This window comes from Caloenas nicobarica, chromosome 2, assembly GCF_036013445.1.
Source record: "Caloenas nicobarica isolate bCalNic1 chromosome 2, bCalNic1.hap1, whole genome shotgun sequence".
In the NCBI taxonomy this organism is placed as follows: domain Eukaryota; kingdom Metazoa; phylum Chordata; class Aves; order Columbiformes; family Columbidae; genus Caloenas; species Caloenas nicobarica.
Window position 1 is genome coordinate 106667956 of NC_088246.1, and position 19174 is coordinate 106687129.

The 19174-nt window shown below is 37.8% G+C and overlaps 1 protein-coding gene across 1 annotated transcript in view; it reads right to left on the reverse strand.

Annotated features, from left to right (window-relative positions):
• CCDC102B (coiled-coil domain containing 102B) overlaps window positions 1–18886 on the reverse strand; it is a 40226-nt gene extending 21340 nt beyond the window's left edge. Inside the window, exons 1-4 of the mRNA XM_065629795.1 lie at window positions 18296–18886; window positions 16276–16484; window positions 10403–10510; window positions 9413–9494 (exon numbers count right to left, since the gene is read on the reverse strand). Of these exons, the coding sequence (XP_065485867.1) occupies window positions 9413–9494; window positions 10403–10510; window positions 16276–16484; window positions 18296–18853 (957 nt within the window). The 5' untranslated portion in view covers window positions 18854–18886. The remainder of the gene's footprint in view (window positions 1–9412; window positions 9495–10402; window positions 10511–16275; window positions 16485–18295) is intronic.
• Between the last annotated feature and the right edge of the window lie 288 nt (window positions 18887–19174).

A 19174-nucleotide genomic window follows, 5' to 3' on the forward strand; every position in this document is an offset into this window, starting at 1 on the left:
AGATTGAATCATTTGTTTGAAATTAATCTGAAAATGTAACACTACAGTGTAAAGGCACTTAGTTCACTGCCAAACTGTTCTCTTTAAGCATTAAGGCCAAAGAGGAAAATTCTTATTACTTCGTAAAGAGAAAAAAAAAGAAAGTGAGAGAGAAAAAAAAATTAAGGAAAAAAAAATGCTGATTCTCTTCTTATCCTACCTCCCATGAAAGTACTACTTCTTTGTTCTGGAATCAGTACAACTCTCTCATATACACTATAGCGAAGTCAAAAGAAAATTCCATTTCAGCAGTCAAAATGAAAGAGTAAATCTGACTTTTTATGCCACACACACAAGTTAGGAAGCACAATCACCTATTAATTCTGAAAGATGTATGAATATATCCTATCCATATCCTAGATGACAGGCATGAAGCTATATCTATTCTACCACTAAACGTTTAGGAGCTTGCTTTCTTTCATAGAACATGACAAGATCCTTTAAAAACAAGACGCTTCATTCCAGTTGCCCACATGTTTTCCCCTCAAAAAATGCAAAAAATTGCTCAATCTATTTACCATATAGTAAATCTGAAACTCTAGATTACTACTGAGCAATGGTTTTCACAAGTATTCATGCCTTGCATAGACTTACAACTCAACACAGAGAGAGATTCCCAACAGTCCTGCTGATTCCACAATGGAAACTTCACAAGTACAAAGGTGTTATATATTGGATAAATAAAGTACCACTTACGCGTTTCTTATTAACATTATGAGAAGAGCTTGCAAGGTGACAGGATTAGTTTCCGTGGTCTGCAGGTTTGACTGAAAACGAGTTAATTTTCTTCATGCAGTTACAAACCTCTCTTTTTTTGTAGCTAGTGTGGTCATTGTTTGGATTTAGTTTGAGAACAGGAAGATAACGTCCCGGGATAGAGTTAATGTTTTTCTTCAAGTAACTTTCCAGTGTCTTTGAGTTGGAACAAATAGAATGTAAGAGCTTGTTGTTATCTTAGTTGCTGTCTGAGCCAAGGTCTTTCTGCGCTATCTGCCCACAGGTATGAGGCAGGCAGGAAAGGGGGGCACAGATGGGGCAGACCTTGTCCAGACTGATCAATAAGAATATTCCATGCCATTAGCATCATGCTTCATATTTAAGGGGAGTCAAGTTTTCCAGCTGGGGAGACAGAGACCCATTCCAGTTCTGCTCTGTTTCAGTTGACTTCTATTCAGGAGCTCCTTTTGTCTGGCCTTTGCCATCCTGCTGTTTTGCAGTTGCCTCTGGGCCTTTCTGTCTTTTTCTCTCTTCCCCCCGGATCGCCTGTTTGGGACCAGGGTGCTCTCTCTCTTCCTGAGAATGGCTGCTCAGTGTGGAAGGACTCAGTGAGGAATTGCATTGAGTATCTTTTATTGTATATTCTATTTTTTATATGTTAGTATTAGTATATTAGTGTTATTTGGTTGTCTTATTAAACTGTGTTTATCTCAATTGACAAGCTTCTCCCTTCCCTTTTGATTCTCTCTCCTATTTAGCGAGGGGGAAGGGGGGAAGTGAGCAAGTGGCTATTGTGATTAGATTGCTAGCTCAGGTTAAACTGTGACACATGGGGAAAAAAAAAAAAAAGGAGAAATAGGAATTTGCTAGTTTGTTTGTTGTTTTTTTATCTATTTATTTTTCCATGAAAATAAAGTCCTTTGTTTGTTTGGTTTTTTGTTTGGTTGGTTTTTTGTTTGTTTTAGTAGGAAGCTCAAATGTCATGCCTATAAGAGAGCATTTTATTTCCAGAAATTAAGGAAAAGAAAGATCTACGGCTAAAAATAATGAGATTTTACCACAGGATAATTAACAACACTGGGCTTCCACTCTATTAAGTCATTTGAGTTCTCAAATAATTCAGGTATTGTTTTCAGAAAATCGCCTAACGATATTTGGAAATTCTGATATCAAATGTTACAAAGACTCCTTTAGCTCACTCAGACAGACTACTGGCTATTCTGTAGCTTATAAAATCATCAAAAAATAATTTTTTGGGACATCATTTTATTCCTATGATAGCTATGCAAAGTATGTGATATTTCTGTGTATTTTAGGTTGTAATTAAACAGAGCAAATTGCAGTAGCCAGTATAGCCATTAAGGCTACTGGTTTATATCTGGTAATTTTTACGATTTCTACAGGATTCAAGGGACAGTCAGAATGCATTTTTAGGGTCAAGCAAACAGTATGTGGCAGAATAGATGTTCCTAATACATGTCTCTAAATTTCCTGTAAGATTATCAGAGTATCACTATTTCTAATTTGTGTATATACTAAGTAAATGAAAACAGCAATTACAGGCAAGCACATCTGCAGCATCTTCGCACTATAACGTAATTTCACAATAAACATTTCTGGAAAATGTGAATGTGGAAATAATGCAGAATCTTTAACAAGAACTAACTGTTAACAACCTGGGTCTCCTAAAAGACTGTCCCATTTAAAAAACAAAAACAAAAACAAAAACACACATTTGAATGTCTACAGTAAGAATAGAAGACTTGGGACATCCAGAAGCCTCACTTGCCTCAGTGGAGTTTCCTCCACTTGGGTAACAACAGGCAGGAAACTGTTACAGTTCTCTTAAAGAAAGTAATGCACCTAAGTAACGACATATAGATTTCCACAAAATACAGGGTAGAACATCTATATACTGAGAACAGAAAATGTGTTCTAAAAGATGTTGAAAGATATTTCCTCTGCTCTCTGGCTAAAGATACAAAATGCTAATTTAGCATGTGTTCCTTTTCTTCTGATGATACTTGTCTCGATACTGACATTCAAATAGGCTTTAAGTACCAATTACTGTAATTTTTGCCTCTTATTCCACAAACTGGGCTATGAATTTCCCTCATTTCCAACACAGTAGGCAAGGTACAATCAGGCCACATTCTGTACTTCAGCTATCAGAAAATTATTTTAAACAACACAGAAGTCACTGCCTGTAGTGCCATTTGTAAGTCTACAGTGCACACCAGTGGAATATAGCAGTATATGCATTTTTTCACTGTTTTCATTGTAACATAAAATTGCTTTGTAAATAGTCCATCTTATTTAACTTTTGAACCACTAGAAAAGCACATCCTTCAGAAATGATAAAGACAGATATAAAATGTTGAGGAAGATTTGCAAAGAATTTAAACAAGAATGTTTTATTGTGTATGTTATAAGATTAAATGACCATTCTAAAACCTAAAACTTTAACAGTCTGGAGAACTATAGTTCTGTGTTTACAAACATCAGGGCAACACACCAAGGATTTACTCTGTTTTATGAAGAGTCCAAAGACCTAACTAATCGGACCCAGATATACTTTTAGTGTCCTGCGGACTGTAAAGTTAGTTAATTTATCTGTAAACTAAGCTGTATCTGACAAAACTGGATAGCCCATTTCCAGGGACATTCAACTAGAAATGTCCTTGATGTCAAAATTTTCTTATTCTTCTTTTCCTAGATTTTCTTACAAAGATTACTTTAAAAACAAATGCATCTGATGTCAACACCCTTTATTTATTGAATGGTTTTACAGACTTAATCTTTGCCTTTCTGAGGATTTTCATGCAAACACAACAATAACGTGGGTATAATTTTGTACTGAGCATTTGCTTTGCCCTTTTTAAGAACAACAAAGTGTTTTACAGTTGTTAATAGATTATTTGTGATATATGTGAAAAGCAAGGCACAAGAAATATTAATTGACTTAGTATGCCACTAAGAGCTGCAAGCTCTCCTAGAAGTGAAGTTTTTTAACTAGACAGTACATACCAAATGATTTTGACAGCTTAGAAATGTAGACATAGATATCTTAGCTTAAGATATGACCTTATGGACTGAATATTGTGTAACAAGCTCACAAATAGGTCTCTCCAGAAGTTCCAAATGTGTCTAGCGATCTCTGATACTGACAGTATTGTCAGGTCACAAATTCACAATAATTGGTAAGACTGGCTTTAGATAGTACAACACAGTTTTTCTACAATAAACACAACATGTAATGTAGGGACACTGTGCTTCCCTTCCTCTTTGCTCCCTGGGAAAATGTTTGGTGGACAAAGCCTTAATTTACTGGTTCTCTAAAGAAAGCCAAGACATTTTTCACCATATAGTCACCCAGGTAAGGTAAAATTTAAACCCTAATCCAGGGGTGTCAAACTCATTTTCACCGGGGGCCACATCAGCCTCGCGGTTGCCTTCAAAGGGCCGAGTGTAATTTGAAGTATACTGTATACAGTCCTAAAATTACATTCTTCCTTTTGAAGGCAACGGCGAGGCTGAAGTGGCTGCCGGTGAAAATGAGTTTGACACCCCCGCCCTAATCTGTAGTGAGGAGGTAATCTTTAAGAGCAGCCAGTTAGGACTTGGTTTGAAACCTGCCTCAGTTGATGAGGACTGGGTTAGGGAGCAATTAAGCAATCTGGACATCCATAAATCCATGGGTCCAGATGGGATGCACCCGCGGGTGCTGAGGGAGCTGGCTGAAGTCATTGCTGGACCGCTCTCCATCATCTTTGCCAAGTCTTGGGAAACGGGAGAGGTGCCTGAGGACTGGAGGAAAGCAAATGTCACTCCGGTCTTCAAAAAGGGCAAGAAGGAGGACCCGGGCAACTATAGACCGGTCAGCCTCACCTCCATCCCTGGGAAAGTGATGGAACACCTTATCCTTGGTGCCATCTTAAGACATATCAAGGATAAGAGGGTCATCAGGGACAGTCAACATGGCTTCACCAAGGGGAAGTCGTGTTTGACCAACCTCATAGCCTTTTATGAAGACATAACAAGGTGGATTGACGATGGCAGAGCAGTGGATGTGGTCTACCTTGACTTCAGCAAAGCATTTGACACCGTCTCCCACAGCATCCTCACGGCAAAACTGAGGAAGTGTGGACTGGATGATCGGGTAGTGAGGTGGACTGCAAACTGGCTGAAGGAGAGAAGCCAGAGAGTTGTGATCAATGGGGCGGAGTCTGGTTGGAGGCCTGTATCTAGTGGAGTGCCTCAAGGGTCAGTTCTGGGACCAATACTGTTCAATATATTCATCAATGACTTGGATGAGGGAATTGAGTGTACTATCAGCAAGTTTGCTGATGACACCAAGCTGGGAGGAGTGGCTGACACGCCAGAAGGCTGTGCTGCCATCCAGCGAGATCTGGACAGGCTAGAGAGTTGGGCGGGGAAAAATTTAATGAAATATAACAAGGGGAAATGTAGAGTCTTGCATCTGGGCAGGAACAACCCCAGGTTCCAGTACAGGTTGGGGAATGACCTATTAGAGAGCAGTGTAGGGGAAAGAGACCTGGGGGTCCTGGTGGACAGCAGGATGACCATGAGCCAGCACTGTGCCCTTGTGGCCAAGAAGGCCAATGGCATCCTGGGGTGTATTAGAAGGGGGGTGGTTAGTAGGTCCAGAGAGGTTCTCCTTCCCCTCTACTCTGCCCTGGTGAGACCTCATCTGGAATATTGTGTCCAGTTCTGGGCCCCTCAGTTCAAGAAGGACAGGGAACTGCTGGAGAGAGTACAGCGCAGGGCCACAAAGATGATTAAGGGAGTGGAGCATCTCCCTTATGAGGAAAGGCTGAGGGAGCTGGGTCTCTTTAGCTTGCAGAAGAGGAGACTGAGGGGTGACCTCATCAATGTTTATAAATATATAAAGGGTGGGTGTCACGAGGATGGAGCTAGGCTCTTCTCAGTGACAACCAACAGTAAGACAAGGGGTAATGGGTTCAAGCTGGAACACAAGAGGTTCCACTTAAATGTGAGAAGAAACTTCTTCTCAGTGAGGGTGACAGAGCACTGGAACAGGCTGCCCAGGGGGGTTGTGGATTCTCCTTCTCTGGAGACATTCAAAACCCGCCTGGACGCCTTCCTGTGTAACCTCACCTAAGTTTTCCTGCTCTGGCAGGGGGATTGGACTAGATGATCTTTTGAGGTCCCTTCCAATCCCTAACATTCTGTGATTCTGTGATTCTGTGAAACTGTTCCAGTGAAAGAATACTTGAAATTAAGAAAAGGCCAGAGGAAGCTAAATGAATGAGAAATTCTGAGTGTCCTTAGAGAAGCAGAATAGTGTGCAGTAAAAAGAGACAACATTTGACTGCTTGCAAATAAACAGAGTGCTGTTAAACATCAATCAAGATTTGAACAATAAGCTTCTTAGTGTTAACCTTAACTTCTTACCTAACTATTTAGTGGGAGAGTAGAATTTTTATAACAGAAAAAGAAATAATCTGCTTCAACACTAAATGTAACTTCCTGTTGTATTTGTTAAAATGGCCTAATTTATGACCTAAACGGGACAAATTCAGCGCAAGTATCACGCAAAGTTACATGTAATGCTCGTAGTAGTTGTGACAAACATAAATTGCCCCTTTAAAACTTTTTTTAATTGATTCAATACCTTGAAAACTTATTTACAATTTCCAAATTGAGGCAGAATTCATCATTTTTTGCATCATCAAGATCACCAAGGCTTTTCATATTTAGCTTGTTCCAAGCTGAGTGAATACTTGTCTTCTAATAGAAAGTGATTAGTTACTGAAAGCACTAATAGTGAAATCTTGGCAGCTGTGAAACATCTAACTTTACACAAAATTTCTGACTTCCAAAAAGCTAGCAGAGCTAACCATTGCTAAAAATGGTTTAATTTGTAGTGACACTGTCACTTGTAAACTTAACATTTTTAATGCATTCCCAGTGGGGCTGTCAGGTGATCTACCAAAGAAAATAGCAGATTAATTTATTCATGACTGAAACTGAAAACTCCTAGTCAAGGATATGAAAATAATCTAGACATAATGATTAATCTGTTATAAATCTAGAAATTCCTTTTTGATTTAATATTGCAAGTATGTATATGAACCAGATTCCATGCTTAGCCTAGTACATGTCTGTGCTTTTCTTAATTTCACCTTCAATATTTTTCCTGTCAAAAACCTTGTGTGGTGTTCCAGTAACCACTTCTCAACAGTAATATATAGTAAGTGACATTCACACACTCATTACCAACACACAAGATCTGTTTTTTTTCAATAAAGAAAGAATTTTCATTTACAAGAGACCCCACAGATGTAATTTCATTCACATCAGTCAGATTCATCAAGACTTTAAAAACTAGATGTATGTGTCCTATAAATTCAGAAAACAAACAGAATGCTCAAAATATCACTTCCTGTTAGCAATTAAAGCAATTCAGCACATTCCCAAGAAAAAAAACCACCACATATATATGTGTATATACATACATATATATAAAAATTGGAATCTATCACTCGGCAAGCTCTTCTCAGCAGGTTTTTACTTCTTAGTGTTCTATTCCTGCTGACAGTGCCATAAAACACAAAACTACATTTCTTAACCAAAACAATTAACTAAATCTAGACTTCCTCTGTTGTGCAGAAGCATGACAAGCTAAAATCCTACTCAATGGGCAAGCAGAAAATAAAGAACTAAAATCTGAAGGAAATCAAATATGACAGAGAAATGTTAATTTGTTGCTGTGGATATTAATCTATAAAGGAAATTCCATTTCCACATGCATCACTTTATAACTAGAACTTGGAATTTAATAGAATACTTGTAAAGTTTTCCAAAATCTGAAAAGAAAGCTAATTAATTTTCCTGGATTATTCCAAATCTGATATATGACATTTATAGGAAAATGTAAATTCTATATCTATATTTAGTTATACAGATGCATATTTTGAGTTTTGTTGGATTTAAGAGGTCCTCAACCTGTTGTTCTGAAAGTTAAATCCTGAAAGCCGCAATGCAAATATTTCTTAGTATTCTACTCATGAACCTGGATTGAAACGAACACTTCTTTCCTAACACTGTTCCTACATAACCAAATCATGTTCTTAAATTACTCCTTTCTTTGCTTATCTCCTTTATAGAAGTACATTGCTTCCTGGCATCAAGAACTCCACCAGGAGTTCCCTGCTAAGCTAAATCTGTCTCCTGACACATCCGCCTGCTACCCTGAGTATTAGGACAGACCTTTGTTCCACTTGGAAGAAGCTACACTTCAAGACCTACCAGCTTTGGTGAACTCCTTTACCAGTCAGAGCTGTCTCCCCTGGGATCCTATCCAACAGTTCCCTGACTAAGCCAACATCCTGCTTTCCTTAGGTTCAGGGTCTGTACAGTGCTGCTTGCCTTTCTCACTTCCCTCAGGATGACAAATACCACTATTTCAAAGTTCCTATGGGCAAGGACATCATTCATTATCACATCCCCTTTGATACTAGTCAACAGCAGATACAGCTATGCATCGCCACTGGTTGGTTCATCTAATATCTACAACAAGAAATTATTCCTGAAACCCTTTGGAAGTCTCTTTGATTGCAGCAGCCAAGTTGTCTTTCTAGCAAATGTACAGTCAGTCCCCCATTAGAACCAGGGTCTGCAACTTAGAAACTTGAGTTCTTTAAAGACTTTATTTGCTTCCTCATCAGGTGGTCTCTAACAAACTCCCACATCAATGTCGTGCTTACTGGCATCTCCTCCGATCCTAAGCCACAAGTTCCCATGCCTCAGGAGAGCTCAAAAGGTCTGACTGCTTATAGAGTTGAGGGTAACTTCCATCCTTTTAGCCTCTCCTTCCTGAAGTACTTCACGGGACTCCAGTTGTGTGAACTTAGCACAGTATATTAATTGCTCCAACAATATTGTAGCTATGTAGCCGCACATGGCTAATTCTTCCTACTTGTTTCCCAGGATGTGTGCATTTCTGTACCAACGCTTGAAGCAGGAGTCCCTTCACCTTGTTTTGTCATTCATGAAGTCTTGCTCCTATCAGCCTGTAGCCTCAGCTTTCTACCTCTGAACATCACTTCATCACCTTACTGTGGGCTGTAATCTTCCACTCCCATCATTCCTCTTTCAAAGTTTTCCTCACTAGGTTGGCCAGCTTGTTGGATCAAGGAGGCAACACCTGGGTCCCTGTGACCTCAAGCTCAGAGCTGTGTGGTCATTCCCAATATGCCCCCAGGAGTATTGCTGGTGCCTATGTGCATGAGCAGCAAGGGAAAGTAGTCAAAGGACTGGGCAGACCTTAGCAATCTCTCTGCAACATTCTGGATCCAAGCCCACCGCAAGCAACATAACCCTCAAAAAGGCAAGTGGGGGACACAGGGGTTTCTGTCCCCACAGGAGAGAATCTCTCACTGTTTCCTCCTGAGTGCATGGTTTAGGTTAAAGCTGGCTCTGATGTCTCCTCAATCATGGCTTTATTCTCCTGTGCTGCAGTTGAACCTATTCTGCAACTGGGGATCTATATGTGGAAAAAGAGCTATGCTCCAGTTGCTGGAGATCATAGGTTTCCAGTCTTTCTACTACAGGTTTCTATTTACCTCACAAGTCTCTGGTTGCCCTTCCTATGTGGTTCAGACCCTCTTACCTCTGGGGACCCTGGGAAGATCCTCTTAGTCTCCCCTTTGTCTTCCCTGGGCCTGCCCAGCCTGCTCACTTCTTCCTGCAGCGGAAAAGGGGCAACACATTCCCTCCACCAGCGTACATCTCCTGTAGGCATGGACACCCACTACTATTGCTGATGTGTCTCATACTGCCATCAGCACACTTCCAGCCCCCTCCCACATGCAAACCACCGGACAAGCCACCACTCCCTACAGATACGGTGCAGGACCTGTGCACGAGACCTGGCAGCTCTCTCTCAGCATCACCTGAATGGGCATTTGGCTCTCCCTAAACAGAAGTCACCTCTCTTGGCCACAGCCTAGATCTCAGGATGCCCCCACCACCTCTAAGGGTGCTGCCCCACTCTTTGCCAAGCTGTCACCGCCACCATGCCCACTTGGTAGCCCAGGGACAACGTTCTCACAGTGATGGGGCTTTTCCACACACCTGCTTGCCCCACATGGGCCCCTTCTGCTTGAAAACAAGCCCAGCTGGACCCTGACCATGGTTCACTGTATATAGAATCATAGAATCATTTTGGCTGGAAAAGACCTTTAAGATTATTGAGTCTAGCCATTAACCTAGTGCTGCCAAGTCCACCTCTAAACCATGTCCCTAAGAACCTCATCTATGCATCACCTACATCGGGGCCACCACCCTCATCACACACAGGGATGGAGCACCATCACCTGCCTCCTCCAGCCAGTCCCTTCCTGTGAGACAATGGTGTCACTCTAGTGCCACCCTTGCAGCTCCCCAGCACCAGTGCTACCATGGCAGCACATGACCCTTGCGCCGGGGCTGGGCTTCTCCACCCACCCTTGGCAGGACCCTCCCCACCAGCCTATGGGGATAAATAGTTGAAAATCGGTTGATTTATCTCTTTGATAAACCCTAGATATGATTTTACTCTTAGTTACAACACAAGAAATCAGAAGTCTAAATTTTGTTTCTTACTCCATGCTAACATACCTGTTTCAGGCTTTCCAGCTTGGTTTGTCTCAGTTCTTCATACTTCCATTTCCAAAAAAATAATTCATTTTCTGTCTTTTCCATTTCTTTTTCCAGAAAAACATTCATTCTGAAAAAGTATTTTAAAAGTCAGCATTACATATTATTGAAGGTGACAACAGACAAATTACTTTGAATTTCCTTTTCACAGCTTGCTATATTTTGCTGCCTTTATCAATCATATATCTGTTTTTTATTAAAAACCTAAATTATCATTATATAATTATTCCAAGAGATTTACCAAAAATAATAGCAAAAGAGATCAGAGAAATCCAGTAGTATAGAATTAAAATTTTACATGAAATAAAATTTGGGGAAAAACTGAAGAAAAATTGAAAATGGACTTCAGTTAGGGATTCAAGTTGCCTAACACATGTTAGTGAGTTAGTGAAGATCCTCAGAGAAAAGGTACTGTATTACTTTTATTTGGATACAGACAGAAGATTATTTTAAACACACAGAGGGAATGTATACTGTATGTCGATAGTGCTGAAACCAAAGATGCTATGGATATTTCATGTTTCAAAAAATAATTGTTCTTGAAAGGAAATGCTAGAATAATTTTAGGAAAATTGATTATTTAGCTCAGAGATATTACACCCTCATTAAGCATTTTCCTCTGGAATGTTATTTGAGCATAAAGTCCATCGCTACATTTAGGAAAAATATCTAGGATACACAATCCACTAAGAGCAAACAATGATTCCTTGGAGAAAGGTATTGTATTATGAAACAATGAACTTCGATATTTACTTTTACTCCTCTTCTAGCCAATTAAAATGTTTTCAGCCATTCAGAAAATATTGAAAGAAATATGAAGCAGCAGAGGCACTACAGATGTTCTTGTCTTTGAAACCAATTAAAAACTCATTTATTTGTTCACAGGAACACTATTAGTGAAGTTCCAAAGACAAGAATGAATTTCTCATAATTTCTCTTTATGAAATTCCTTCATAATTTCATTTTAAATTTGTGTAACACACATGCCCAATTTTGAAAATTTGCAACAAAATAGAATTTGGAACACAAAAGAAAATGAAAAAATTCTTAATTACAGATAAAAGCTTTCAAATTATATTTCTAACATTTCTATGTTCCATTCCATTCCATTCCATTCCATTAACTATAAACATAAATATAGGAATAGACCCCATAATGTCAGGATGCTGAAGAAATTTAAAATCTGAAAAACAGTAAAACCACATAGATGTTTCAACCCAAAGATGCTGCTACTAGGCATTTTATATAAAGGACCTTGTACTGCATATGCTATTTGTAACACTACTGTTGAAGTCTGTAAACTCATCTCTGGCCTATTTCAGTCTATGTATTTGATAAAGCAGAATCAGGAATAGAGTCTGAAGGGCTGTGGCCAAAAGCACTGAAATGTTCTCTTAGTTACGAGTTGTACCTGCAATGAAGTAGTTCTAGGGAAAAAAACTCTTTCAGCAGCTGCACCGCTGAATTTTAATCTTGTTAAGATGATTCCTATTTCCAAAAATGTATTTCTAAGGGATTAATACTCTTGACTCAAAACCTTGTTGGGAGATGTTGGGAGATGAAAATTTTAAATTTTATAAGTTTTGTGATAATGGAAGGATTAAAGGCTACTATACCAGAAAAGGCGAAAGTATCGAAATAGTGGAAAAGAAATTTGTGATCCTGGTGATAAAGAAACTGTTATATGCCACCGTAGTTATTTTCTATTCTGAGGCTAATAGTATTTGTCAACCTCTTTACTAAAGATATTATTGCCAGGCTGACTATAGCTGCATTCTAAGAATATTTTGTTTAAAATTAACCTTCTGCAACAACTTTGCTAACTTTAATGAATTAAAGCAAAGTGGTGAGGTGTGTCTGGGGCATGTCTATGCAGCATATGGCAGGCCTGCACAGAGATACCAAGAGTTACCACTAACTGGCTTGGCTCAGGTCCTGGAAGCAATGTCAGCTACATTAATGAAGTGATTCACTTGAGTGAAGTATTGTCTTGTTCTCTCTTCTTTTACAACTAAACCTAATGCTCTTGAACCAGGGATCTCTTTTTTCTGCATAGATATAGCACACAGCAGAGATTACCTTAATAAACACCTATGGCTCCCATAACATTATGGTAATAAAATAAACACTATCAATCACAAAGCAAAGTGGAGCAAGGTGACTTCTGACATATGTAAAGAATCTAAGATAGACATATCAACTGAATAGTTTTTCTTATTAAGTAATGGGATATCTCAGTGGAACGGTATTATGACTTCATTGGGGAACTAAAAGAATAGTTAAGAGGGATGTTTAACACAGTAGAAAGTGAAAGCATGAAAAATGACGTTTTAATACTTTGAATAATAGTCTGTTGACTGTACTGAATACATTGAAGTCCTTAGAAATGGTCTAATCTGAAAAGGAAAAGAGGAATGTCCAGTATGTAGCACTTACTTAGAAGATACTGCTTTTATTTTATGTTACAGCTCAGGTACCTCTGATGCTGCTAAATGAAACAGATGATCCTGCCTACATAAAGTTTGCTATTTAAATAAATAAAACAAAGATTGGAATAAAGAATATAGCAGAGATTGGTGAAGCAGCTTACTACTACTTAAACAAAAGATCAAGATCAGAGCATTTTTAATGGATCTTGTAATCATCTATTTTAGGTCATTATCTAATTAAATCACAGAATTACACAGAATGTTTGAGGTTGGAAGGAACCTCTAGAGCTCATCTGGCCCACCCCCCTCACTAAAGCAGGGTCACCTAGAGCTGGTTGCTCAGGTCCATGTCCAGAAGGCTTTTGAATGTCTTCAAGGATGCAGACTCAGCAACTTGTCTGGGCAACCTATGCCAGTGTTTGTTCACCCTCACAGTACAAAGGTGGCTTTTGATGCTCAGATACAGCCTCCTGCTTCCATTGCCTAAGTCTACCCATCCAGACCTAAGCAATTCCTCTGTGATATTGTCAATTACCAGTGTAGTTTGCGGACTTTTGGTTCTAGACCAAATAAAGACTTTTTCAAAATGGAACAAATTAAGATCCTGAAACTAGAAGACATTTAGATGGGACCACTGATCCGAAAGATGAGTAAAGGTAGCTATTTTAGGCAAATGATTCTTTAAAGTGTTGAACAAGATATAAGGTCTTTAATTCCCATTTATGTCATGAGATGTCAAATGTGCATTTGATATAAACCATGGTGTATAACAGAGGATTTTGGTGTCTGATTTTACATTGTGGATCCCACCCTGAAGTTCTCTGAAAGTCAAAACATAAACTTTGAGCTCTTTTTATTTATTTTTTTTTTAGAGCTCCTTTCTTTATGTATTTTTCAAAGCCTGATCCCTGGCTTCAGGTTATATTGAGTTTACTGAAGATAGCTTTAAACAGAATGCAAAAAGCATAGGTCCTCTCAAGGTGAAGAAACAAAACATCTTAAGGAGACACTTGTCAGGTAACCAAGAGTAAGTCCAAACACTGGATCTGCATGAGCTAACTTGACTCTGGAAGGGATGTGGCCACAGTTCCGGAGTACTGAATGTAGACCAAAAAACTGCTGAGAAATCCTGTGCTGTATGAGTAAGATTATACTGACTGCCAAGGTAACCTTTGGCCTTGGGGTTCAAGCTGTCTGTGATCCAAGCTTGCTTTTGATGCAAAACAGCTGCGTGTCCTTGGCTCAAGTTTACTGGGAAAATTGCTAAGTTGTGAGGAAGAAGCTGTGAGAAAGTACTTAAGCAACAGCCATGCAAGATAAGACAAGTAAAAATGCAAACGGGTGAGATTGTTGAGATAGTCTTTATTAGCAGCTGTGCGATCCAGGGGTAAAAATAGTGACATGAACAAGTATAAAACCCTAAGAGGAAAAACTGGGAATATGAAGATGGAGACTCAGCAAAAGAAGCCGCATTCCATCAAGCAGTGCAGATCAACTCATTCTGAGCTGGCAAGTGACAGCCTGCCCAACAGCGACTCGTAGGCTGTCTCAAAAAACTGGTGCCTACATTAATGCTTATCTTAGTAACATTATTCCTAACTATTTATTGTGTGCACTGCCAAAAATAATTGCTTCATGCTTTTAAGTTGCATACTTTCTGCTTACAGAACATCTTTGAACATGGGAAGTGTTGCCCAAAGTGACCTAGAGAGGGAGTTGTTACACCAGTGCCCACTGCCATGTGGAAATGACTACTCTTGTGAGCATTTGCTGCCTGAAGGGGGTGGCACTGCCATGTGTTGCACTGGGTAGATGTGCCCCAGTTCTTACCATGCGCCAGTAAATTTATTACCATATACCATAGTCAGTATATATCTAGGGATAAATGGCCGATTCTGTCTCTCTGAAATACAGTTACAAATTGACTAGAGAAGCACGTGGACAGACAAACCAAAAGCAGGAGGTATAACCAGCATTTATTTTGTCTAAGAAGTTATTAAAAAATAAGAGTTGAAAAATGATCCTCTTTCTAAAAGTAAAGTTTTATATATGCATGTATGTATACTGTGATCACTGTTGAAAAATGAAATACCTAGGACCCTAAATATTTCAGCCAGAGGAGAATGGGTATGTGAGGGATGAGGTTTTTGACTCACATTAAATACCATTACAAGCTGGAAAATTTAGGCTTTTCGGGACTTTTGCAGACAACAAAACACTAAATCCTTTTTAATGAGATAAAACATTCTTCTGGTTATCTGCTGCAATGTGATTCAAATAAAGAATTATTGTATGTTTTCTACAGCTATCTAATTCATATAACAGAACACAATAAATACTAGTTAAGAATGTAAAGGTTTTTGTGTGTTTTGGTTTTTGTTTTGTTTGTTTTGTTTGTTTGTTTTTACCTTGGACTTGTAGCATCTACAGGACAATTGTGAAAAAAATGTAACTAGAAATAAATTCTAAACTGAAACTGTTGGATATATTTGTAACAAATGGGGCATTTTCTTCCTTTTCATTTTCTAATTAACTTCAGCTGGTTTTGAAGTTACAGTCACATAGGGCCTGAATTCTCCTACTACATCCATCGTACATCACAAACTACATGTTTCCTTGGAAAGCCTTTTTGGTGTCATTCAGTCTTGCTAAATACTGATCATATACATGAAACATCAAGGAATTCCTACCAACACAGAGATCACATGCTGGAATATAGTGTATAATCAACATATGAATATTTTTAGGCCACCAAAATGTGAATTTACTATCTATGTGAGGTAAATTTGATATGATACAACAAGCGTACAATACGTGTGTTATTCTCCTCTCATACCTGCTTTTGACATAGGCCTTACTGCAGGTGAAGAGGTTAAAATGAACAGCATTTTGCAGCTGCATTCATGTGCTTTTAATTAAAAAATGGCCTTAGTCATTCTGCAGTTAGACTCTTTCAAAGTCTGCTGCTAGAGTATATGAAAATTTGTTAAAATGCACAATGCATGCCAGTAACTGAGTATAACATACATTAGAAATCACTGGATTGATCAAAAATCACTAGTAAGTATAATTTTTTTTAATCTGTTGTACATTTTTAACAGTTCGATGTGGAGCATTTCTTATTTAAATGACAGAAAAGCCACATACTATTTTAAATGTTTACAAAACATGGAAACATTGATTTTCAACGCTTTTAAGCAAGAAAAAAAAAATCCTTATCCTGAAATTTCTCTCTAAATTCTTATCAAAGCCTTGTAAATAGCAATTAATAAATTAATTAATAAAGCTTAGAAATGAGAACATATGAGCTATGAATGCAAATATCACTGTATCTGGTTTAGAAAGTGTCTTAAAAACTTCTATTTTTAATGGAGATTTCCCCAGGTAAGATGGTTTTTGCACTTACTCTCTTTCCTTCTGTAAGATTTTCTGCATCTCTGCCAAATGCAAGCGCAAAACATATATTAAATCATTCTCTATTGTCTTAGCTGAATTGTCCAAACTTTTTTCAGGTTCCTCCAAAGAGATGCTGGGAATTCCATTGAAAAAGGAATCAGGAGGCTTTGGAGTGATTTTTTTACCGTGATTGCCTTCGTCTTTGGTTAACTCTACATCCTGAGGAAACAGAAAATATGACATCCAAGAAAAACATAAATGAAGGGAAAAGTCTAACATAACTTCAGCAGGGCCTACCAAAGCTCTTCTAGACATTTAAGTCACATAGGAGAAAAAAGAGAATAAGTAGCATCTTGTATAGTTGCAGTATGTATGGACAGAATGTGCAAAAGTTTGGACCACTGTCATTTTGTAATGTCTCGCATCTGTTATGACAAGCTTCATATCCAAAATATTTCTAATGGATCTTTATTAAAGAAATAGATTCCAATTATCATTAGTTGGCTGTAACTACAGTGAAGACAGAATCTAGAACTAAGAAAACCAAGAATACAATTTATGTATACAAGAAACTATACATTAAGAACTCTTAAGCTTCTAATGTAAGTCATGTTGAAGCTGGTGATGGACTTATACAAGTTTAGTATAAAGACCAAAGTTACCTCTGCAACATACCAATTTGAATCCCATTCAGAAATTAAGGGCACTATAGTATCTCTTTTGAAGATACATGTTTTGCATATAAAACATGACCGTAACTTAAAATATTAGAAAACATCATTTAAAAATAAACTATAGCTTAGTTAGGAGACTGAACATCTCTTATAAACAATAATTTCCTTTAGAAATGTATTTAAATTTTATCATCTCTGATTAATTGTGTTTAAAAGCTAATATAATTTTAGCAGATTACCAACAGTTTTATTTCATGCCACTCTGTTCTTTCAGATTTTTAAAAGAATACTTGAAATCTACATTAGAAAATATCAGAACCTCCTGAAAAGATAAGACTTTTCCATTCATATTTAAAGTTTCAGTTTTCATTAAATTATTTTATACTAAGAAGAAAGATAAACAGTTAAAATACATTTGCCTTCCTATGGCCCATTTGTCTGCCCAAAAATATGAAAGGCATGCTTTTTTTTTGCCAAATTTATTCTCACTACTAACACTATGGTGGTTTTCTTTTCAGAATTCACAGGAATATAGTATAATTTATGTGCATTACTGAGTGAGTGAATATTCTGAACATTATACATTCAGGCCTAAGATCATGATAATTTTCATTGAACTGAAGTAAAAATTTTCCTACATCCTACAATGTAGAAAAAACCATTTTCCTACAATGTAGGAAAAAAAATCCTACCTCTACAGTGACTGCTATCTGTCAGACAAATAGCAAGTATAGTATTTACACGGTGCTGTCTATGATGGCTATATAATGCAGGACAAGGCACAGACTTAAAACTGGTAAAACATGAGCAAATAGTTTCATTTTGATGAATTAGTTCATTTGTATAGAACTAGGAGCCAGCCATATTAAGCCATGCCCAAACTTGATTGTTAATTCTGCTTAACAACCTAATTGCGCTCCTCACCAAATAAAAATCTTGCCATTTTGGAGAAGAATTTGCCTCACCTCTTCCCTCATTTCAGAAGCTGTGTAAAGGGAGACTTAAACTATTTTTAGGAGCCAGGAACCTAAATTTCTTTTTTCAAGGCTAAAAAAAAAAAGGTACGCAAAGCATGGAGAATTCAGACAACAGAGCTAATCTGTTATCTTAAAACATTAGAGTCAGAACAATACTCTTAAATTACTGGATATGAGAGTTACTTCAACATTTAGCCATACTTGAAAGGTATTGTTTTCTGTATTTCTCTATATTAGGAATACAGGTGAAAAAAAAAGTGGTTTTACTATCGAGGTGATCAGGTAGAATTTTGGTCTAAATCCTTGAAACATCCCATTTGCAGATACACATCTATAATCTCGCACTTCTTCATGAACTAAAGAAATCCCCATTCTTTACCTTCTTTGTGTCTTCTGCTCCAGGAATCTTTTTGGTTTTGCTAAGTTCCTCCACAGGTTCTTGTTCCAGAAATGTTAACTGGTTTAGGTCTTTTTTAATATAAGATAATTCTGAGCAGCAGAATTCTGTTTTCCAAGTAGCTACATTTTCCTTCTCACTTACTAAATCTTGATTTATTTTTTTAAGCATACTCAGTTCTTTTGCAACACTGTCTAATTTGATTCTCAGTTGTCGTGCTTCCTCTCGGGCTTTATTCCTTTCTGCTCTAACTTTGCTCCATTTTTCCCTCCAGTTAGCAGTACAATCTGACCACCAACGCATGGTCTTCTCCATTTGGGCAGCTCTGGCTTTGACTTCTTCCAGTTCCCGAATTCTTACTGCTTCAAAAATTTCCCAGTCACTGCTGTAATTTTTATACATATATGGGTAATGAGGTGAAGATAGGTAGAAACTTTGAGATGACAGATTTGAATTACACAGATGACCAACTGGTAAGCAATCCCCAGCTAATTTATAAGGTTGTCTTGTTTGGGTCCCCAAAACCTGCATCTCTTCCATTAATTTCCGAACAGAGTTTAAATTTGGATTTTGATTCACAAACTAACTTCACTCCTAAAAAAAAGACAAAGAAAAACATTAATTTATCTTCCCTCAAATTATATGAATAAGCTCAAACAGTAGTTTATTTTACAGCTAATGACATAATACTGTTAATCTTTTAGAAATTTGCTTCATCCAGAAGAAATAGCTATCAAAATATATTTTACACAATAATTTTTGAGTACAGTATGAATGGACACAACTATTACTTGTCTAGGAATTGCTAGCAAGGAAAACAAAACAAAACAAAACAAACACCTAAAAATATTGCTACTCCAG